The 23,313-nt window shown below is 35.9% G+C and overlaps 1 protein-coding gene across 5 annotated transcripts in view; it reads right to left on the bottom strand.

Moving 5' to 3' along the window:
• Window positions 1-23,297, bottom strand: part of Ggnbp2 (gametogenetin binding protein 2) — a 33,753-nt gene extending 10,456 nt beyond the window's left edge. The window contains exons 1-7 of one of the 5 annotated variants that reach the window (XM_015495358.2): window positions 23,129-23,297; window positions 14,022-14,102; window positions 12,199-12,452; window positions 10,427-10,525; window positions 5,932-6,057; window positions 5,728-5,841; window positions 222-431 (exon numbers count right to left, since the gene is read on the bottom strand). In XM_015495358.2, the coding sequence (XP_015350844.1) occupies window positions 222-431; window positions 5,728-5,841; window positions 5,932-6,057; window positions 10,427-10,525; window positions 12,199-12,452; window positions 14,022-14,102; window positions 23,129-23,221 (977 nt within the window). In that variant the 5' untranslated portion in view covers window positions 23,222-23,297. The remainder of the gene's footprint in view (window positions 1-221; window positions 432-5,727; window positions 5,842-5,931; window positions 6,058-10,426; window positions 10,526-12,198; window positions 12,453-14,021; window positions 14,103-23,128) is intronic. The other 4 variants (XM_015495357.2, XM_015495361.2, XM_015495360.2 and 1 more) reach the window with 4 other exon arrangements.
• Window positions 23,298-23,313: the final 16 nt, after the last annotated feature.

Below are 23,313 nucleotides of genomic sequence, written 5' to 3' on the forward strand. Positions count from 1 at the left end.
GGGGGGGGGGGGGGGGGGCTGCCTCCCTTCCCTTCAAGCAAGGAGCAGAGGACTAAACCACACACCACAGTTTTTCCATATTTTCACTCAATCAATTAAGAAAGCACAATCAATATAGGCATACTTCATACATATATGTACTGAGGCAGAAGATGAGGGAAATAAACTTAGTAATAAAATGAAGCAAAGCGCTAGATAACCCATTCTAGCAAACTACATACTCATACCCTCCTGCGAACTCTGGCTCGGCACGACCCAAAAGATGAGCAATGAAGTCTGTTTCACAGCAAACATGTATGTGTCGCTCATGTGGACAGCACCGCAAGCCTTCATAAAGTGCAGCACAGTAGCCCTTTTCTTTGCTGCAATCAAGCTCACCAATAAGGATATTGTATGCGCGAAGGACTTTATTTTTGCAATCAGTGCAAAACCTGTTGAAAATAAAAACCTCGAAGTTAAGAATTGGCTATGTAATTATTTCATGCAGCATATAACAGTATACTAGATGATGGCACTCCCCTCCCAGATATAAAAAAGCCTCCATACACACATTAAAAACATACACATGGCTGAGCACACTGGCACATGCCTGTAGTCCCAACTACTCAGGAGGCTAAGCAGGAAGATCGTTTGAGTCCAGGAATTCTAGGCCAGCCTGGGCAACATAGCAAGATCCCATCCCAAAAACCAAACAAACAAAACAAAACAAAAACATATACATGTAAGATAAACACAAATTTGGGATTACATGAATATAGCTAGATTGTCATTTGGAAATGATTTTTTTTTAAAGTAAAGAAGCACATCGCCTAAAAGAATGAGGCAGATATTTACTTATTATTTCATAAAATACATGCCCAAAATGTATTAGTTACCAAGGGCTAGCATATCTCTCTTTCAAGGGCTATTTGTACAGATCAGAAATAAAACAACAGAGGCAACAAACCAATGACTCTTAGCCAAGTTCTCTCTTCTTCCCATCTCTTAAAATAATTAGTTATCTTCTGCCAATAAACTTTGATATAAATTTTTATTACAACATTTAAGCACATCACTAGTTAAGCATTTGGAGGTGAGGCTAGGGATGGAGAGAAGAATGACAAAGTGTTACAGGCATTTCAAATTTTACTTATAATTTCCAAAATGTCAAATTATTTCTTCCAAAAATGTATATATCTCCATACACAGACATAATATAGAGAACATATACACAGAAACGTGTTTAAACTTAAGTGTATATAATGTGTCAAAAGTACAGAAGAATTATGTCAATTCAGAGGAGAAAGAATGTTTTCACATTTATCAATCAGAAATAAAACAATAGAGCCTGGTTTCTTCATCTTTGAATTCCTGAAACAAGTAAGAACTTGGTTTAATTAAAAAAAAAAAAAAAAAAAAGAAATCAGGCTCACAATATTACTAACTGGCTCTCTAAGAACAGCTGTGATGGAACTAGGAAATTTTGATCTTTTTGACTTAAATTCATCTTCCAAGTGAACTCAACAACTCCCATGACTTTAGCCAACATGTCTATAATGACTCATGACACTATAGCTGTGTTCAAGTCTCTGTTCTTGCCTGAAGGCCAAACCCATATTGAAAATAGTGAGACAGCAGAGACAGGAAATACTGTTCTGTGTTCTCTCTTGATCCCTCTTAAAAGTCAACCAGTCTAGAAAAACCTCAGTTAATTCTAAATTCTCCCCCAAGTCCGCCAATTAAGGGTGGAGTCAATTAACATTCATTCTGTCTTTTCTACATCTCTTGTAAGTCCCTTCTTTTCGATTCCCTCAGCCCTGGTTTTAAAAGTTGAACAAGAAGAAAGAAAACAATAAAATAAAAATAAAAAGCTTAACTGGCTTCCTTGATTCCACTCTTCCTGGTGCTAATGCATTTCTCACACCAAAATAATATTTCTAAATATTATTTTGTTGTTTATTAAAGTGTTGTTTCTCCGTTTGAAAATGAATTCTCCGTTTTGCTCTGAATTCCTATTATTTCTGTTTTGTTCTTTTCTTTTGTGGGAAGGGTGTAGGTAATGGGGGTTGAACCCAGAGGTATTTACCACTGAGCTACATCCCCAGTCCTTTTCAATTTTTATTTTGAGACAGGGTCTTTACTAAGTTGCTGAGGCTGGGAACTTGTGATCCTCTTGCCTCACCCTACTGAATTGATGGGATTAGAGGCATATGCCACCTGCCCAGGATTTTTTAAGAAGGAAACAGGGTTTTGTTACATTTCCCAGGCTGTCGCCAAACACCTGAACTCAAAGTGATCCTTCTGCCTCAGCCTCCTGAGTAGCGAGGAATAGCTAAGAGTACAGGTACACACTACCTTGCCAGTCTGCTATTATTTCTGATTTATGTTTCTTACTACAGTATTTAGTCTTATAATTGCCACACATTACTTTGGTGCATATGTCTTTCTGACCTGATAGTGGATAACTGTGCTTCTTTAAATGTATACAGGTTAAATTAGAGGCCCCCCTGGATAAACAGAGGCAATAATGCTGACAAGCAACATTAAATCTTTTATTTACCTAACACTTTAAAAATGAATATAGGTGCAGTGGCACACACCTATAATACCAGTGACTTAGGAGATAGAGGCAGGAGGATTGCAAGTTCAAGGCCAGTCTTAGCATATTACATAGGGCAATGATTTCTTGTATATGACACCAAAAGCAGAGGTAATTGACACAAGACAATAGGGATTTCCTCAAACTTTAAAACTTTTGCACAGCTGGGAGTGGTGGCAGGCATATGGTCAGTAATCCAAGCTACTCCTAAACGCTAAAGAAAGAGTATTGCAAGTTTCAGGTCAGCCTGGGCAACTTAAAGAAACCCTGTCTCAAAAATAAAAAGGGCTGGGAATATAGCTCAGTGGTAGTGTTTTTGCACAGCATGCACAAGGCCCTGGATTCAATCCCCAGTGCCACAAATATTAAATAAATAAAGGTTAGGAATATAGCTTATTGTTAGGAATATAGCTTATTGGCAGAGTAATTGCCTAACATGCAGGAATTCCTGGGTTCAATCCCCAAAACCACTTCAACAACAAAAAAAGACTTTGTATAAGAAAGGAACCAATCAGCAGTGTGAAAAGACAACCACGGAATGGGAGAAACATTTGCAAACCATATATTGGATAAGGGGTTAATATATAACTCTCACAATTCAGTAAAAACAACAAAAATCAAATAACCTGATAAATCATAATGGCAGAGCACTGCTCTAGCAACCCTATAGTACTAGAAGTCCTAGTTTTGGGGTTTAATCCTCAGCAATGAGGGGGGAAAAAAAAGATAAATGAACTGAACAGACATTTCTCCAAAGATGATATACAAATGGTCAACCACAATTAGAAAAGACCTCATACCTATTAGAATGCGTTCTATTAAAAAACAAAAAATAACAAGTGTTGGCAAGGATGTTGAGAAATTAGAATCTCTGCACAATACTGGTGGGAATACAAAATGGTAGAGCACTATGGAAACCACTATGGAGGTTCCTCAAAAATAAAACTACCATATGATCCAGCAATCCCACTCCTGGGCATAAGAAATATATGCAGCAGTATTCACAATAGAGATTTGGATCCTATCTCAAAGTTTTAAAAAAAAGGGCTGGAGATATGGCTCAGTGGTTAAGCATCCCTGGGTTCAATCCCAGGTACCAACAACAAAACACAACAACAACAAAATTTGTTAGGAGGGTAAATTTATGCTTTTTGTTCTTTTATAAAGAAAGAAAAGGAAATTTTTCCTTTCGGTGAGGAAAAATGAACACAGAAAAAATAATACTTCTACATTTTTCAGGTTAGAAATGGTAACTTTAGTCAAGTAAACAAATAGAATAAAACTTGAAATATTTCTCCCCTATCTTATTGCCTTAAATCCTCAGAATAGTTTAATAGGTTTGATTATACAACTATAATTAAGTATGCAGCAAGTGCTTATCCAACATCAAAAGGCCCTGGGTTTATATGGGACTTGGGGCATAGTTCAGTGGTAGAGTGAGTGCTTAGCATGCATGAGGCCCTGGGTTTAATCCCTCACACACACACATCCCCCCCCCCCCAAAAAAAAGAAAGAAAAAAATTATGGAAGCAGAAATGAAAGTGATTTTTCCCATATGCAAAAGAAATATTGCCCATGAATTTTAAAACTTTTAAAGCAGAGGGTTCAGTTTCCTAACACCTCATTTCTAATGATGTACTATCATAATACTTAACTAGCTAAATGGTGTTGTTAAATCTTTATTATAAAGCTCTAAAAAAAAGTACATACTGCCAACAAAGTATATTAGACATTCTGAAATGTCTAAATGATGATGGTGATGATTATATCTGATTATACCTCAAAAACTCAAACTGTACCTGAAACAGGAACTAGAAATAGGAATGATAAAGATCTGCAAATCCAGCACGCAAGCGTTCACTGATAATTCTTCCTACATTGTCAGATACCATTCCAAGTAAACCTTACTATGTATCATCTATCCTGACAAATTCAACTTAATCCTATAATAAATTCTATAAGATTAATACCATAATTTTTATCTTAAGGAAGAAAAAAAAACAGGCAAAGAAAAATAACTTGTAGAAAGTTAAAATGGATAGAACTCAGAATCAAATCAATCTCCCTCACTCTCTTACCATACTTTCTCTCCATCCTGAAGATATTTATAAAATAGACTCTACTTTCTTATGAATATAAAACACTGCCCCAAAATACAGGAAACTCTAAAACATTAGTTCTGAATAGTAACTTATCACAACCCACCAAAAAGCTATCTTTTGGGTAAACCAAATCATATATAAAGAGGAAGGATGTATGTTTTATGTCTCTATATAGTTTCCCCCAGCTCCAAATAATTGACGTATGCTTTACTCTTTGGAATATAACCAAAGAAAAAAGCAAATAAACAAGGAAGTTTGTAACTGAAAAAAGAAATGAACTTTAGTATGTAGTTAAGTCATTAGCTCATTGCCATATCAAACACCAATCTTGATAACACCAGTTGTTAAAAGCATTTACCTATGTTTTTTAGAAGTAGCCCCAAAGTAATTGTGTGTATCTGTCCCAAAGTCAAAGAACACATAACCACAAACCCAACATGTGACAAATTCATAACAGTAGAACTCCCCCCAAGAATGCCACCTCTAGATGGCTCCCTTACCAGTTTCCTTTCCTACTGCACTCTCCCTCCCTACGAATTTCCAAATGTTAATGACACTTAGAAAATTCCTTTGTAAAAGTAGTATTCTAAAAAGAAAAATCTGAAGTTACTTTTATAGTACATGAAGCACATGAATTCCAACTCTACTTAAAGGTCTTGGCAAACAATTATAGGAGAAATACTTCAAAATATTACAAAGTAAAAAGTACTAACTTAACTTTAATTTTGAAAATGCCATCATAAAATGATTTTATCATAAAAACAAGTGATTAAGTATACTTTGATTCAGTCAATCTGTGTTTCTTGAAAGGCTGGTCCAGAACAAATAGATAAAAAGTATAAAAAAAGAGACACTGGGTCAAACAAGGCTAACACTAAAGTCATCTCATAAAAGAACTGCCTACCCTAACAATAAGCTCCGCCTACTGCTAGGTATTAAAGGGAAGGCTGGAGTGCTATCATACAAAGGAGGGCAGTGACAGGCCACTCTTGATGACTGACAGCTAAGGCACCTTCCACACTATATCACAAGGACCTTTAGACTTACCTGTGTTTTCGCAGATATGTTTCTAGTGTTTCTAAAAGACAACTAGAGTCAATTAAAACTACTTCATCCCTGCATTCTTGGGACATTAGTTCCCATACATCCATCCAACAACCTCTGCAGAAAGAACAAACATATTAGTGAAAAGGAGGAATACATAAGGTTAAAACGTTAAAAAAGGCAGAATAAAGGATTGCTTGATTTTACCTGGCTGTTCCCTGGAAAGGTCCATAATGGAAAATGATCCTACACTTGCTGTCCTTCCTGTGGTCTTCACTACTTCTCTTATCTGTACTTAACTTCTCTGAACTGACACTGCTACTGCTCCCTTCACTGTAGTACAGTATAGTACAAAGCTTAGTGACACTGAGATAATCTGAAGGAATAATTTCTACAGTCTTAAAAGCATGAACTCATTAACATATTTAAGTATTAGTAGGGTACATTTACAAATTTGTATAATGATTACATACTTAATCATATTAAAATGTTATTTAAATATGTGCTCACATCTTTATATAAAAACTTGAGCTTGACTATAGTTTACCTAATATAAGTTAACAACAATATTTACAGTCATCAAGATAGCAATTGGTTTATAAACTTAAGCATTTTATGAGCAAATATACTTGGTATGTTCTAAAGATGAAAGGGCTGAAAAAATTATATTTTTACCTATAAACATGGATCAACCTTCCACAAATTGAAAATTCTAATAAGTTTTAATCTACTTAATGTGATTGAATTTTTTTAAAAAAGCTAGTCCATGGCAACAAAACTTGTATCTACTTTCATATTTACAATTAGAGGGAAAGTCATAGATTAATTTTATTATAGTAAATAAGCTTTACACTTATTAAAATAAAGATGGTATACTAAGATGAATACTTTACATAGTCTAAATTAGTACTATATGATAATTATTTTAAAATCGACTTAAAACTTCCCCTCCCCCTCCCCCACTGGTTTCAATGTAGTATTTGGTCATGAACTTTGCTTTGTCACATGTGTGCATTCCAAGAGAAATGGACGTCTTATATTCCACTTAAGGAGAATCGATTTTTCTTGAACAACTAGCAGCTCTTCTGCAGGACTTGTTACAGTCCTATTTCTCAACCCCCAGCCTAAATCAGAAGCACATTCAGCACATCTGACCAGACCACCTTGGAATGCTCTAGAAATTCATTGCCTAGATACTTATGATAGAAAAACCTCTGAATATGTATTTACTTAAACTACTTTATATAGCTAAATAGGTATTTCTCAACCCCCAGCCCAACTAAGTTCACACAAATAATTCAGCTCCCTACTCCCTCACAAGGGCTCAGGACAAGGTTCAACAAAAACCTCAACTCCTGCTCTACTTTCTATGTTAAATCCTTCTACTCACAGCCCTAATATTTCCTCTTTTTCTAATTATGTTTTCGTGACCCACAGCTCAAATCAGGAAATTAGCCATAATCTCTCTATTGTGTCCTATGAATTCAATTCTTCAAGATCAAACTTTCAAGCCAGGCATAGTGGCACATGCCAGGAATCCCAGCAACTCAAAAGACTGAGAGCAGGAGAATCATGAGTTCAAAGCCAGCCTCATCAAGTTAGTGAGGCCCTAAGCAACTTAGTGAGACCCTATCTCAAAATAAAAAGGGTGAGGATATGGCTCATTGGTTAAGCAACCCTGGATTCAATCCCCTGTAAAAAAAATAAATAAATAAAATAAAACTTTTAGAAAAAGTAGTCTTCTTTCTACTTTGTTCTATTCTTATCTTTTCCATTCACAGCTTAATCCATCACAAGCTCACAGTGTATTCACTTTTCCACCTACACCAATATAGACTCTGCTTTCACTCAACCACTGCTCTTCTTATCAGTTCCCAAATCCAGTGTCTACTTTGGGGCCCTCAATGAATCATTTCAGCACAGCTGACCAGACCACCTTGGAATGCTCTATACCATTTAGCTACATCCTCAATACCTTCACTTTTAAATTAATTTATTTATTTAATTTTGAGACAGGGCCTTGCTAAATTTCTGGGACTGGCCTTGAACTTGACATCCTCCTGCCTCAGTCTCCCCTGTGCCTCAGTCTCCTCTCGTGCCTCAGCCTCCCAAGTGGCCAGGATGTACATAGATATGTACCAACCCACCTGGCTCTGGCCACTCTTTCTCTAGTTTCTTTACTAGCTTCTTCTTTTCTACCATTAAATCAAATTCCCTGATATTCTTTTCTCTTAACCTACTCTTTCTCCAGGTGATTTTACATATCATTCTCTAAGATAATCCTCAGCTACAGACATACAAGAACTCTGGACTAAACCTTTCTTTAAGATCTCAAACTTACTCCCAGATAGACAATAACCTGGTTACTTGCATGGATATGAGAACACTCTCAGAAAAGATGACATAGATTGTTGCCATTTATTACGCTAAAACCTAATGAGTCATATTATACTTTCCCTGGAGAAAGCATTAAAAAAATCAGGGAGGTATAACAATGAAAATACATAAAATGATGGTGACCAACCAAAGTAGAGAGGGTGACTTGATTAAAGAGACTATACTCACTCAATGGCCTGGTATCCACATAGCATGTTAGAATAACTAAAAAACTACCTGAGTGGAGAGATTTTGCTTAAGATCAATTAATTCTATTCAACTGATTCCATACTTAGCAAACAACTTTCAAAAACATCTGACTTCCCATATATTGAGGATATAGCTAGAGGGGAATATGAATTCTGTGGAGGTTTTTTGTTTATAAGCTAAAATATAGGAAAACAGCTATATGTCAATTAAATAAAAGATTAACTGACAAAGCAAAGTCACTGGAGAACAAAAGAGTAGATGAAATCCAAAGCAAAACTGGAAAGACTGGTCTTTAAAGGAAGGCAGCAATGAGTACAGATGTATAAGATATGGGGTACCTGTTGCTTTTTAGTTCCTCAATGAAGAATATGCATAAAGGGGCTAAAGTGTAGCTCAACAGTACAGCACTTGCCTAGCATGTGTAAAGCCTAAGGTTCAAAAACCAATATAATATGCATTTAAAAAAAAAAAGAAGCAGAAAGCAGGCTTTTCACTATCCTATACTACTCTGTTCCTTCAGTCAAAAGATCACTCTCTACATGAGAAAACGTTGACAAAATTCTGCATTTAGAAAATCAGAAATTCTCTAAAGATATTGATAAATATGTAAAAGAACAAGTATCCTTAGGAACTACTTTAGGCTATATAAAGCTTTGCTGCTTTTAGCATATTCCCATGTTTAGATAACATGCAATGTGTAGTCCTTATATGGATACTGATTCAAACAAACCAAAGCAAAAAGACACTTAACAATACTAAGGGAACTCTTGAGTACTAACTGCATAATGTTAATTCTATGGGTATTATAATGGCATTGTGATTATAAAAGAAAATGTCCATGTATTTGGAAATGCACATAGTAAGAGCCGAGTACCATGATGCCTTGAACTTCCTTTAAAATACATCAGCAAAGGAAAAGGTATATAAATGAAACAAATGTAGAGTTTGGTAACTATTAAATCTGGGTGAAGGTACAAGGGTTGGGGAGTCTTTGTACAGTCTCTACTTGTACTGGGGAAACTGAGGTGGGAGGACCACTTGAACATATGAGTGTAAGAACAACCTACACTACACAGAGAGCCCATGTTTCAAAAAAGAAAAAAAATATATGGTACTACTTGTATAGTCTTCTCTTCTGAATTTATGATGGATTTCATGATAAAAATTTAAAAACTTTTCATTTCCAAGTATAGAGAGAAAAAAAAAAAAAACCTAATACAGATCAGGAAGAGGAAGGAGGGGAGAAAAGTTACTGAGGAGTAAAATTAATCAAATTATGTCATATGCATGTACAAATGTGGCATAACAAATCCCACTATTATAATGCACCAATTAAAAACAAAACTCCTAATATACTATATAAACATTACCATCACCTGACCATCCAGGTCTTTATATTAGAGAGGAAAATGTCTATACAGTAGTACCAATGATACTGAGATATTAAAAACTTAACTTCAAAAACTAACTCAGAATTAGAATTTTATATCATCCCATTCTCTCCAAAACAAAAAGTTACTTCTTAGAAACTCCCTTCAAATTCTGTGTCTCCTCCTTAACAATCCCATCCCAAAGAATTTAGTGAGAGACAACTGTGCTAATATGCCTGGAGATAGGGGGTGAAAGCACCATTGGATGAGGTAGCATCCAACACCATGAAAAAAAGTGCACATCAGTTACATAGATATATACTGCCATAACTGTCGTATGTGCCATAACAAGGCACATTTTTAAATTCTTGACGCATTTATTAGGGAGATATAAAAACAAGATAGGAAAAATAATTTATACATTATGACTGTTGATCAAAGAATGATACCACTATGTTGAGAATCTTAATATTAGTTACAGAAAATCCCTCAAAAATCTCAATCTCGTTCTCCTAAAACATATTCAATGTAAGGAAAAAAATTTTAAAAATCAAAACTACAGAGACACTATATGGTTTCAATGCAGAAAGACCTACAGAACCAGAGGACATACTTATTTTGACAAATATTAGAGTGTAACCAATTAATGAATTGAAACTAGCAAGGTATTTACTCTTTCTACTAAATATAATCTACATTTATAATATTAACAATGATGAAGCACTTTGGTATTTAATTCCACTTACCCCAAAGGTTTTGGTTTGTGCGTATCTAAGGAGTGCAACTGACATCTCTTGTTCTTCTTACTTTTTGGAATAGCATCTATCATGTCATTTAGTTTGGACCTAATGAAAAATAAATGTTTAAAGGTTAATAGTCATTTTTCTTTCAAATTTTAGAAATCTCTACTTACTTCCGTTTCATAATAAGGGCAATGTGAGAGATACTTTCACTTACTCTGAAAATTTCTCATCAAACATATGCTAGTCCAAAAAGAGTCTGTACACTCATTTTCCCCTTTCCATTCCCAGCCAGTCAAAATGTTGAAATAAACCTGCTCTATTCAATGCTTCCCCCAGACTATACCTGTTTTACTTATCTAGCAATGTGCTTGGCACTCCAATATTTTATTACTGCTACAACATGACTCTCAGCTATCTTCCTCTGTCCAAATGTTGTCTGAATACATAACCTAAATGAAGATCCATCAACAAAAATTTTATGCAAATACAGAATGTATCTCTAATGTAATTTACAGAATGCCAGGTAACGCTATTGTGTATACCCTACCTCCAACTTGTCAACTAACTTTTAAACCTATCTAGAATTCTAATACTCCCCCTATCCTTGTCTAACCCACCCACCTCTAGTTTATCAACTGCAAATAGCTGGCCTCCTAAATGGTCTACCACCTTTTGCCTTTTACATTCTAGGTTTCACTTAGCAGCCAGTGATCCTTTTCAAACATAAAATCAGATTATGTTGTTCATCTGTTCAAAAACTCTCCAAAGCTTCTTTGGAGAAGACGTACCCACCACCATCTTCAAACAGGAAAACCTTAGGGTTTGGCCTTCAGACCTCTTTTCTCACTAATGACCCACTATTATAGCTCTATACCATCTCTCTGTATGTGGATATCCAATTGTATTTCACACTTAACAAATCCAAAAGTGAGCTCTCATCAAACTGTTCCTTGCAGACTTGCCCATCTCAGTAAGGGACACAATCAGTCAGTCCTTACATGCCCAAAGGTCTCTTCCAATTAATCTATCTTAAATCCTGCTGACTATTTCCTCAAAATACTGCCAGGATCCTACCATTTCTCACAATCTCCATTATTACTACTGTAGCCCAAGTCACCCATCATCTTTCTCATGAATTATTAAATAGCCACCATTTCTCTACTTCTACTCCTACCTTTGTACCATACCCCGACATATACACTGTATTCTCAATAAGGAGGTCACAGCAGGCCAAACTTCAAGTCAGACTACGTTGTTCATCTGTTCAAAACCTTCCAAGGCTTTCCACCTCACTAAAAGTAAAAAGACCTTAGGATGATCTACAAGGTACTACATGATAGGACCTTTTATTATTCTTCTGATCTCATCTTTTATTTTACTGTTCGTTTCATTCGACTGGTTGCTGCCACAGTGGCTTCTTTGCTGTTCCTCAGACATGACAAGAAAACTCCAACCTCTAAACCTTTTTATTTGCTGTTCCTTCACTTCCTTCCCCTAGATATCTATATGGTTCCCTCACTTCCTTCATTCAAGTCCATACTCAATGCATTTTAGCAGAAGGGCCTTCCCTAACCACCTTTCTTAATAATTCTACATACTCATTCTCTATCCCTCTCTACTGGTTCTACTATGTAACTTATAAATTGCAAATTATATGTTTATTGTATCCCTCTCTTAATTTCTGCCCCAACCAAATTTAGGAAAAAAGCTACCATCACTGTTAACAAATTGTTTAGAAGTTAACAAAATCATTTCTCTTAATTTATTATACTTACCCATGTACATAAAATAATGTATAAAGCTTCTTTGCATCAGTCATGCAGCTTCGAGTTACAGATAGGACTCCCTTGGGTCCTACTGTCAGGGGTTCAAGGGCAGGATTTCCAGACTCTACAAGCTGGGAAAAGAGGCGCTCCACACTGCGACGACAACCAACACATGGGACAAGCTGAGAAAGTGCACTCAAGACTTCACGTGATGTTACAACCATGGCAATACTTAGATCTTGTTGCTTAAGCATACTGTGTCGCTAAGAAAAAGAAAAAAAGTAAAGTGAAAAATCCTTAAGACATAAAATGTACTCTTTCACCACTACTGGGGTTCCTATCCTTGTACAGTAAGTACAACCTGCCAAGGGCTTACCACTTTTATCTACAACTGAGTTAGAAAGGCAAAGTGATCAGCCTTGTCTGTGCTGCACAGAATTTGCTCCACAAACCACTCTGCTCTAGAATCCAGAGTGAAAAGAACTGAACTCAATCTACAGTATAAAAACGGTAGTATACAAACTTCTAAAATACCATTGAGCAAATATGCCAAGGTTAAGGAGTATGCACCCTGACATAACAAAAAGAAGCCCTGCATCTGCTGCATCTGGAAATTGAGGACTTGTTCAGTGAATATTAAAAATAATAATAATAAGAAGAAGGTGACAATGCAGCTTTACCATATCTTCTCTTCAACTTTAAACAACACACTATGTTTAGCTATAGGAGTCAAATTAGCATGGTGATCATGAAGAGCAGCAATTCACAACCTGGAGGTATAGACACATGTGTTATGAATTAGTGGGAGAGAACAGGACCATCTTACTTATGAGGGAGCCTGCAGTAATATGCTGGTGCATACGAATATTATCTGATGATTATGACAAGGTAGAAAAACGATTAAAAACCACAGCTGTTCAGAAATGGGCAAAACGCTAGTAAATAACTTCTACCAAATGGAGTGAAGAGCTACTCTACAATAACACTTTCAGATTTACCAAAAATAGATGGAGGGGTAAGACAATTAACAAAAAGCACTTTCTCACATTTACCTTTAACTTTTCATTTAAAATTTTCTCTAAAGGTAGAAATCGAGTTCTGAAGTAAACTAACAAGTAATCTTCCATTATCTTAATTATATGTTATATATTTAAATGCATTTATAAAATATCATATTTCCTAAGAATAAAAATCAGAAAGCTCATTAAAATAGGATTATTTTTTAAACTTGAACAAAATAATCATACAGAAGAAACCCTACAAATTCTTTTTGTGTGTGTGTGCAGTGCTGGAGATCGAACCCAGGCCCTCATACATCCTAGGCAAGCTCTCCACCACTGACCTATATCCCCAGCCCCCAACAAGTTCTTGATGAAAAGCTGTGTACCCTATCTTTAAAAACCAGGAAAAGCTGGGCACAGTGCCACACACCTGTAATCCCAGCAGCTGGGGAGGCTGAGGCAGGAGGATCACCAGCCTCAGCAAGAGGGAGGCACTAAGCAACTAAGTGAGACCTTATCTCTAAATAGTGGTCTAGTGCCCCTGAGTTTAAAAAAAAAAAAACAAAAAAAAAAACAGGAAAGAAGGCCAGGTGAAGCAGAACCTTATGGACATGTAAAATGTTAGCACCACAGTGTCTCTTTCACATGACAGGCACATATATCAGTTATGTAAACATATTCACCACAGCAATAGTAAAAACTAAAACATTTCAGTTTAACTATAGGTAAAACAAAACTTAAACTTAGTTTAATTTTATTTATTACAGCTAAATTCTAAATGATTCTTTAAATACACACACTACTGAAAACATCGATTTTAAAAACTATTACCTGAATGAACTGCTTTAGTTGTGCACCATTATTCTGATGCCCATCGAGATTTAACACATTGTCAGGAAACTCCATCACCATCTTAAAATGCAAAAAGAACAGGAATCAAATATTTTATTCTCTTCAAACACATTATACAGCCTTTTTTATAAACTCCTAGACAGAAATAAGACCTCAAAATCCCATCCCACACAAAGAGGTTTTTTAAAAAATCTAAATATACTACCAGTTTGGTGGCACATGCCTGTAATTCTAGCAACTGGGAGAATAAGGCAGGAGGATCACAAATTCAAGGTCGGCCTCAGCAACTTAGCAAGACCCTATCTCAAAACAAAATTTAAAAAAGTAGAGCACTCCATGGTTCAATTCCATGCACAAAAATAAATAAGTAAATAAATCTCCTCCCCGACCCCTCAGTTCCAGAGATTGAACCCAGAGACTTTTAACCACGGAACTATATGCCTAGTACTTTTTATTTTGAGACAGAGTTGCTGGGATTACAGGCGTGTACCACGGCACCAGGCAGTATACAAACTTCTAAACCCAGAATGGTATATACCATTAAAAGCATGGACAATGAAGTCAGACAGACATGAGTTCAAATTCAAGCTATGTCACTTAACATTTATTTTATAACTCATAAGTTAACCTGATTCTTAATTTCCTCATTTGCAAAAGAAAATTAAGTAATAATTTCCAATATTTATCTCTCACAGAATAGTTGTGAGGTTAAGTTATATTTTAAAGTGTTTGTAGCCATATAAGATAGTTCATGCCAGTAAAACCCAACAACTCAATTCAAGGCCAGCCTTAGAAACTTAGCCAAGACCCTGTCTCAAAATTAAAAAATAAAATGGGGGCTGGGGTTGTAGTTCAATTGTAGAGCACTTGTCTCGCATGTGGTTCAATGCCCAGCACCAAATAAAAATAAATAAATAAAATAATGGCATATTGTGTCCATCTACAACTAAAAATATTTTTAAAAATAAAATGGACTGAAGGTGTAGCTCAGTGGAAGAGCATCCCTGGGTTCAATCCCCAGTATTGCAAAAAATTATTGTTGTTTTTGCAGTAGCCAATAACAGTACTTAAAAGTCAAATTACCTGATGTTTTTAGTTAACTCCTCATGATTATGAAATAAATCTTTTTAAATACTTTAAAAATATATATATATCAGGATTCAGATACAGCTCGGTGGTATAGTGCTTGCCTCACATATGAGAGGCTCTGGGTTCAGTTTCCAGTAGTGAAAAACTGCCCGCCTCCTGTCCACAAAATACCTTATATAGGGCTGGGGTTGTAGCTCAGTGGGTACAGCGCTTGCCTAGTATATGTGAGGCCCTGTGTTTGATTCTCAGCACCACATAAAAATAAGTAAATAGGGGCTGGGGTTGTGGCTCAGGGATAGAATACTTCGCATAGTAGTGCAAGGTGCTGGGTTTGATCCTTAGCAGCACATAAAAATAAATAAAATAAAGGTATTACATCCAACTACAACTAAAAAAAAATATTTAAAAATATATAAGGATATTGTGGAGCTAGGGTTATGGCTCATTGGTAGAGCACCAGACTAGCATGCATGAGGCACTAGGTTCAATCCTCAACAGTACATAAAAATAAAATAAACATATTGTGTCCATCTACAACTAAAAAAATATATATATTAAAAAAATACCCTACATATTTTAGAACAGTATCTGATGCATAGTAAATGCCTGCTCTAAACATGAACTAAAAGCGTACACTGAAGTAGTTACTCAGATATCAAAATTTGGCAAGGCATGGCAGTGCAGGCCTGTAATCCCAGCGATATGGGAGGCTGAGGAGGGACAACTGCAAGATTCAAGCAACTTGGTGAGATCCTATCTCAAAATAAAAAATAAAAAGTGTTGGGGATGTGCTCAGGGGGAAAAAAAAAATCAAAACACTAACAGGGGAAGGAGGATATAAAGCTTAAAGTTTAAGGATGTTTCAGTATGTCACATAAAGGGAATTAGTAATTAGTAAATTCCACTGTGCTGTAATGCTACATATTTCAAGAAGAATCACAGTTAATGTACAACCAAGAGTCATTTAACTGTTAAGATGTCATCAGTTACAGAAGCATCCCAAATCCAGAGACACAATCTGGATAAAACTTCTACCTTCATAACAATGAAATAAAATAACACATGTATATCTTAACTAAAACAACTTTAAAGATATCGAACATACTGTGCTAGAACAAACTATTTCCAGATGACAAGGGCCTCAAACTGCTACATACCCAAAGAGTGAAATCAGGACAGAGAGACCTGTTTAAGGCAAAACCAAAAATAAAAACAACAAAAACAAAAATCCCACTTGGCTGCATGTGGTCTTCTCTCCCTTCTCCATCCAACACCATGAAAACCTGCTTCTTCAGTGGACGAGACCATTCTCTTCCTTCCACATTAGAAATAAAAGATTTAAAATATACCTGTTCTAACAATAAATAGGACCTCATCAACAACAAAGGAAAATGTAAGCAATAAATACAAAATCTTTTCTTGAATTGTTAAGGAATGAAGAAGACTGAAATAAGTGGATTCTTTTTTTACCCCTCCAGTCCTGAGAATTGAACCCAAAGCTTGCACTTGCTAAACAGATACTCCACCATTGAGCACTAGCCTGACAGTGCATTTCTAAGTACAGTATTTATTTTGTTTTGTTTTGCTTTTCCTGTACAGGGGATGGAACCCAGGACCTTGCACGTGCTAGGCAAGCGACCATTTTATTCTTTGTTTTAACAGGGTCTTCCTCCTGAGTTGCTGGGATTAAAGGTGCACACCACACCTGAAAGAATGGACAATAATACAAACATCAATTTAACAATCCAAAAGATTATACTATAATTCATAGGATCAAAACCTGCATGTATAATGAGTCATTTTTTATATGTGTATATTTTATCTTACAGAGAAAGAAAATAAATATATGTGATTAGATAGTAGGCCAATACATGACTTTTTTCTTTATGTGTTCTAAATTCACTACAATGCACATGTACTATTTATTATTAGGGGAAAAATCAGTGTTCCAGGCTTCCAATTCTGTAATTGTTATCCCATGTTCAGAGACATGTTTCCATCTCAACAGATTTTACTGTTCTGGAAGTTTCTTCTTCAATACATATAGATAAACTGTCCAAATCTCACTATCTGAAGAACCAAATATCCAATTTTCAGGCTTATCAATCCCAATATGTTGTTTCTAGATTTCTTTCTCAATCTTCATTAACACCTCCAAAGGATGAAAGTAATAATAATACTTAATACAGCTTCATACACACTAGGTATGTTCAAGCACTTTCATGTATTAGTTTTACCAAAACCAACACTATCAAATAAAATTGAAGTCACTAGTGTAATCCTCTAGCTCTAAATATTCAGGAGAGGAAGACTGAATAAATAAATGGTCGAAACAATACATTGTTCAATGTATTTATTATAGGTAACAACCTACTCAAATTTTTTAAAAAATTAATAATAGTGGTATTAGAAATCCCGGTCCAAGGACTAGGGATATAGCTTAGTAGTAGATCGCTTGCCTAGCATGTGCAAGGTCCTGGGTTCTATCCCCAGTACAGGAAAAGCAAAACAAAACAAAACAAATACTGTACTTAGAAATGCACTGTCAGGCTAGTGGCAAAGCACCTGCCCAGCATGTGTGAGCGCCTAGTTTGATCTCCAGCACCATGAAAAGAAAAAAGAAATCTAACTATAAAGTCATAAAAAGGTGTAGGATAAGCCAGGTATGGTCCAACTACTTGAGAGGCTGAGACAGAAGGATCATAAGTTTGAGACCAGCCTCTGCAACTTTAATTTTTTTAAAGATTTTTTTTAGTATTTATTTTTTAGGTGTAGATGGACACAACACAATGCCTTTATTTTTATGTGGTGCTGAGGATTGAACCCGGGTTCAACCGTGCTAGGCAAGCGCTCTACCGCTGAGCCACAAACCCAGCCCAAGCAAGACGTTCTTAAAAGAAAAAAAAGAGCAAGAGATTAAATTCACAGAACCATATAACTCAACAGAACATACCAAGTCACTCCAAACCTACCATTTAAGCAACTAACACTTGTTTTGCATTTTCACTCACTAAATCCAAATATATACCATTTCAATACAAACCAATTGCAACTATGACAAAAAATTTAAGACAATTACCTACACTATTTTAACATGAAAGTCCCATCAATTTAAGAAACAAAGAATATTACTTTTTTAACCAAACTGAAACTTCTCTGGCCGGGTTGTAGGTATAACTCACTGGTAGAGTGTTTGTTTGCCTACCATGCATGAAGTAGTATTTGATCTCTAGCACCCACCTCACAAAAGTCTCTCCAACCTGTTTTAAGTGAAATTCTAACTTTAGATTTAGTATAAATGAACTATTTCTATTCCGATCAACTTTTTTTTATTATTTTAAAAATTATAGGTCAAAGAACACATCTAACATATTGAGACTTATCAGTTGACCTTTAAAGAATTACAATTATATGGATAATATCTCTTACCTTTGTTAAGAGGTAAGAGTTAAAAAAAAAAAAAAAAACAACTCATTTCAGATCACTTTATTTTCACCTAACTAGTATGAATATCCAAATCTTATCTAATACTATGTGTCTCACTTGGGTTTCATTGGCTTGGATAATACCAAATATTCTCTTGTTCTTGAACTTACTCTACACCATGCTGGCTAGAGACTCTGACCTAAATAATTGATCTGTCCTTGCCTTTCAAATGTTTAGGACAATGGCTTTTTACCTTACTATTTTGTAGTCAATCACTATATGCTGTTCAATGGCTTAAGAAATGACAATAAGAAAACAGGGAAGGCAAAGAGACTAGTAGCACTATTTTTCTTCACTATTTAAAACTACTTCCTTGACTCAATCTAAGATTCTTGGTTACCTAAAGGAAAAGTGTTTTGTAAAGTATTTCAGGTGTGGTTTCACAGAGGAATCACTAATATTCAGCTTCATGATGAGGTTGCCTATCCTAGCTAGCCAAAAATAGAACAAGTCATTGGGCTGCAATTACCGCTTTGTAAAGTTTATTGAATCCATTACCCACTTTCACTCTTAAGTATCTGTCCTGGTTTTTCCTGACCATAAAAAAAAAAAAAAAATCCGTTTTTAGCTCATTCTCACAAGCTCTAACCAATAGTATTTAAGTTTGTATTTATCAAAATTGTCACTTTGATTTCACTGTTACTTCTGCATTCACAAACATTTGTAATATCCAATACCTCTGGTAAAATTAAATATTAAATCAAGTGTTGAAAAAAATTAACTACTAAACTTTTAACAATTGCCAAACACCTTATCCCCATGACTCCCCATATGCTACCCTTCTTTTAAAGTCTCAGACAGTTAAAAAATTCTTATCATGGTTTTTAGCCTATTTAGACTGATTTGAATTGGAATGGTAAACTGTTTTCCAAAAATATTATAGCACCAGGACAATATGCACCCAGACCTTGTGTTCTTATCCTCCAATCTAGTAATTCTGCTTCCAAAAGCCTAAGGGGGTGGGGGGACTTTAATGCAAAGATTTAACTCATTATTTCTATCCTTACAGTATTATTCATAGCAAAAACTAGAACCTCTTCTATGTTCCATAATGGAATGATGATTAAATTATGGAATATCATACAACATATTACACAATCATTAAAAATGTTAAAGAAAGCTGGGTATGTGGCAAACACCTGTAATCCCAGCAACTTGGAAGGCTGAGGCAAAAGGATCACACGTTCCTGGCCAGCCTCAGCAACTTAGTGAGGCTCTAAGCAATTTAGTGAGAATCTGTCTCAAAAAAAAAGTTTAAAAATGACAAAAAGCCTAGTGTGATGGCTCAGCCTATAGTCCCAGTATTTGGGGGGCAGAAGTATCACTTGAATCCAGGAGTCTGAGATCAGCTTGGGTAACACAGCAAGACCTCCATCTCAAAACAAAAAAAGAATTAGAAACTACAGTGCTCTCATTATTACATTTAGTGAAAGAAAGTTACAGAATGTTACAAAAGATAACTATCTATATTTCATAAAAGTGAAATTATATCAAATGCTGCTAATCTCTGGGGAGTAGGATTAAGGGTAATTTGTGATTATTTTTCAAGATTTTATAAGGAGCGTGCCTTTTGACTACATTAGTTCTTTTAAAACTATTTGCTTAAGAAACTATAATTCTTCAAAGGTATCTCTAATCAGCTAGTAACACTGAACAGCATTTGGCTACCTACGTCAACACTTTCCTAAGCATTCCACCAGTTTACTTACTTGGGATTTTTCTCCAATACATTTATATCAGTACTATACTCAAGTGTTCAAAACCACTAAACTACCACAGGAATCTTTTTAATGTGGATATAACATAAAAGAGGAGACTTCTTCATACACAAGTTTCTTAATTTCATTTTATAAATACAAGTTAAAATCACCAGTTTATTAAGACTAGAATTTTCAGCATGCTGCTTACTAAAATGATAAAATTTGTAACTGCCTGTAATCTGTAAACATTGTAACTAGAATAACATCTAGCTGTTAACAAGAGTCTAAGACTACTGTGCTTGAAATAAACACAATGTTTCCTCAGTGCATTACCTCTAGACCCTAGGAACAAAGATCAAACCAAACATTAAATTCAGGCACACACTGCCTTCAAACTATCAACGGGCCAATGCAGAGCATAAACCTCAGGCGTCTTCACTTCCTCTTCACAGTTCTCTACCAACAGGTGTTTTGCCCTGGATTCACTCTTTATGTGATATTTGGTAGAATGGTCCTGAAAGGAACTTGTTTTCCTAAATACCATGTCCTTGACAAAAATGTTCCCTAAAATTCATTTACCAATAGCACTCAAAGACTGTAGAAGTGTCCAAGACAAATAAAATTTAACTCATTCCCTAGGGATAAAAACCTATTCAAAAAATAATTGCCCAAAATAAAATATCATTTTTATAAAAAGCTTAAAATTTATTTGTCTTGGCTACAAGTCCACAGAACAATAAAAGCAAAACTCAACCATCCAGTGCAATGTGAAGTAATCATCATACTAAACCACAGTGCAAGGTTACATCTTTTTTCTACGGAAAATTTTGAAATTCATATCATTATGGAAAATGCATCATATATATTGGTTACTTTAAAGTGCTAGATGACAGGTGTATTAATGTGCTGCACTCACATTAAGAGTGATCATAAGGAGAGAACAGTATCTTAGAATTTTATAAATACTCAAAATTTACAATATTTTTCCCCATGTTTTAACATTATATACTCAAGATACCAAAAGAGTATCTTATATTTAAGTCCATAGGATTTAAAAAAAAGTTTTTTTTTTTTAAAAGCCATTCTGGGAAATAAACCTACAAGGTTCAAACTGTGCCTCTGAAGTGTTTATGTTGAAGAGGGCGATTAGGAAAAAAAAAAATTATCAACAAATAAACTCTTGATGTCAAGAGTTTTCACACTGAGAAAGGCATCATTTAATTTGATCAAAAGTGCTATTTTTCTTTTTTAACTATTTAAAATACAAGTCCAGAGCTGGCAGGGGTGAATGTGCCTGTAGTCCCAGTTACTCAGGAGGATTTCTTTAGCCTATGAGTTTGAGACCATCCTAGGCAACACAATGAGACATCCAGCTCAAAAAAATAAAAATAAAAAAAAGAATAAAAGTCCATTACACTCCTAATGCAAAAAATGCAGAAACCATCATAACCAGGACATACAAGTAATTTCTAAAGCATCAACACAAATTCTATTTACTTTATGTCAGGCCAAATCATGCTTTCTCCATGAAGGGAGGGGAAAAAAAAGGACTTGGATAATTATAGATGCTTTTGCTTGAAAAGTTCTAACAAATTAAAGTCATTCAATAGCTCTTTTAAAAGTACTGCAGCTCTATCAAGTCTTAATTGATATTGGCAAAAAGAAAGGCATAGACTGGCATCTCTACAATGACTTGCATTTTACACAAAATGTGAAAACCTTCAGTAGATAAGTGCAAAAGAAAAAAAATATTTTTCCAGGAAGAAAACTGATCAATTGCCCTTGAATGGCAAAAAAGTCAAAGGTGCTAAAATAAGGAGTCTTATCAAAATAGGCAAATGTTTAATTCAAGGCTTCAGCATCATCAAAGTGCAGATTTCAAGAGCTATTCAGAAAAGGTTCATTTCATTTCTTAATAGTGACAAGCAACTGCACTCATTTCCTGTTCAGATTCAATTCAAATTTCTGCCATTTCCTTTTAAAGGAAATAGTATAGAAATAGAGGGCAGAGGGTGGGCAAAGCTATACCACCAACAACTCCTATTAAAAAAAGAAAAAGAGGAGGGGGAAAAAAAAAAAAAACCACCTACCCAGGACTGAGTCTTTATACTCCAGATAAGCAATCAGCTTTTTTATATTAGTCTTATGCTTTAAAAAAAAAATTTTTTTTTTTTAATCTACCTGTAAACTAAAGAACTAATGCCAAGAAAACCTATTTTGAAGAGTCATGGCCTAGCAACACAATCATTTCAGGAGTTTTCATGTATCAGGCAACGAGACTACTTACAACGACATCGAATCATTCTAGTGGAATCTACAACTGAGTAAGAGCATGTCAGTCTGCCCTCGGTAATTATGCTCATATAGTGAGAGCTATGGTATTAAAATTAAAAAAATACAGGTAGCAATGCAGCTGCGACATTTCCAGATAATTAAGTCTCCCTGAGGGTAGGTGGTTTCTGTAAGGGATAGGCCCTAAACACCTAAGATCCTTCAAACCCTCTGTAAGGAGCGTGCTTTGCCAAAAGCAGCGTCTCCTGAAAGGAAAGGGTAACGCGAGAAGGTTCAAAAAGGAAGGAAAACCTTGGAAGAGGTGCTCCAAATGCGTTCGGAACACTAGGCTTGGGGCAGGCAAAGGGTGCCAAGAGACCCACTGCAGGGGCGAGTTTACGGGGCCTGCCAGAGAGAAGGCCTCGCCTAGGAGTTGCAACACACTCTTTCTCCAGTGCGCAGCGCTCGGCCTGGGGGAGGGGAAGGAGGGGAAACAGCTGCCAGGGGAGCAGCGGGCCCAGCCTGGCCCGGCCCGCTCACCGTGAGTGTGTCGTCTATGTAGAGGGGAATCTGCCTCCTCTCGAAGGGGAACTCCTCCTCCCCGTCCCTGCACACTGCCACCAGTCGCGCCATCGTCCCCGACGCTGCCGTTGCCACCGTCACCACCTCCTCCCAGCTGCCGNCCCGCGTCAGGGCCGGCCGGGGAGGGAGAGCGGCTCCGAATG

This window comes from Marmota marmota, unplaced genomic scaffold (genome assembly GCF_001458135.2).
Source record: "Marmota marmota marmota unplaced genomic scaffold, marMar, whole genome shotgun sequence".
NCBI classification, from domain to species: Eukaryota; Metazoa; Chordata; class Mammalia; order Rodentia; family Sciuridae; genus Marmota; species Marmota marmota.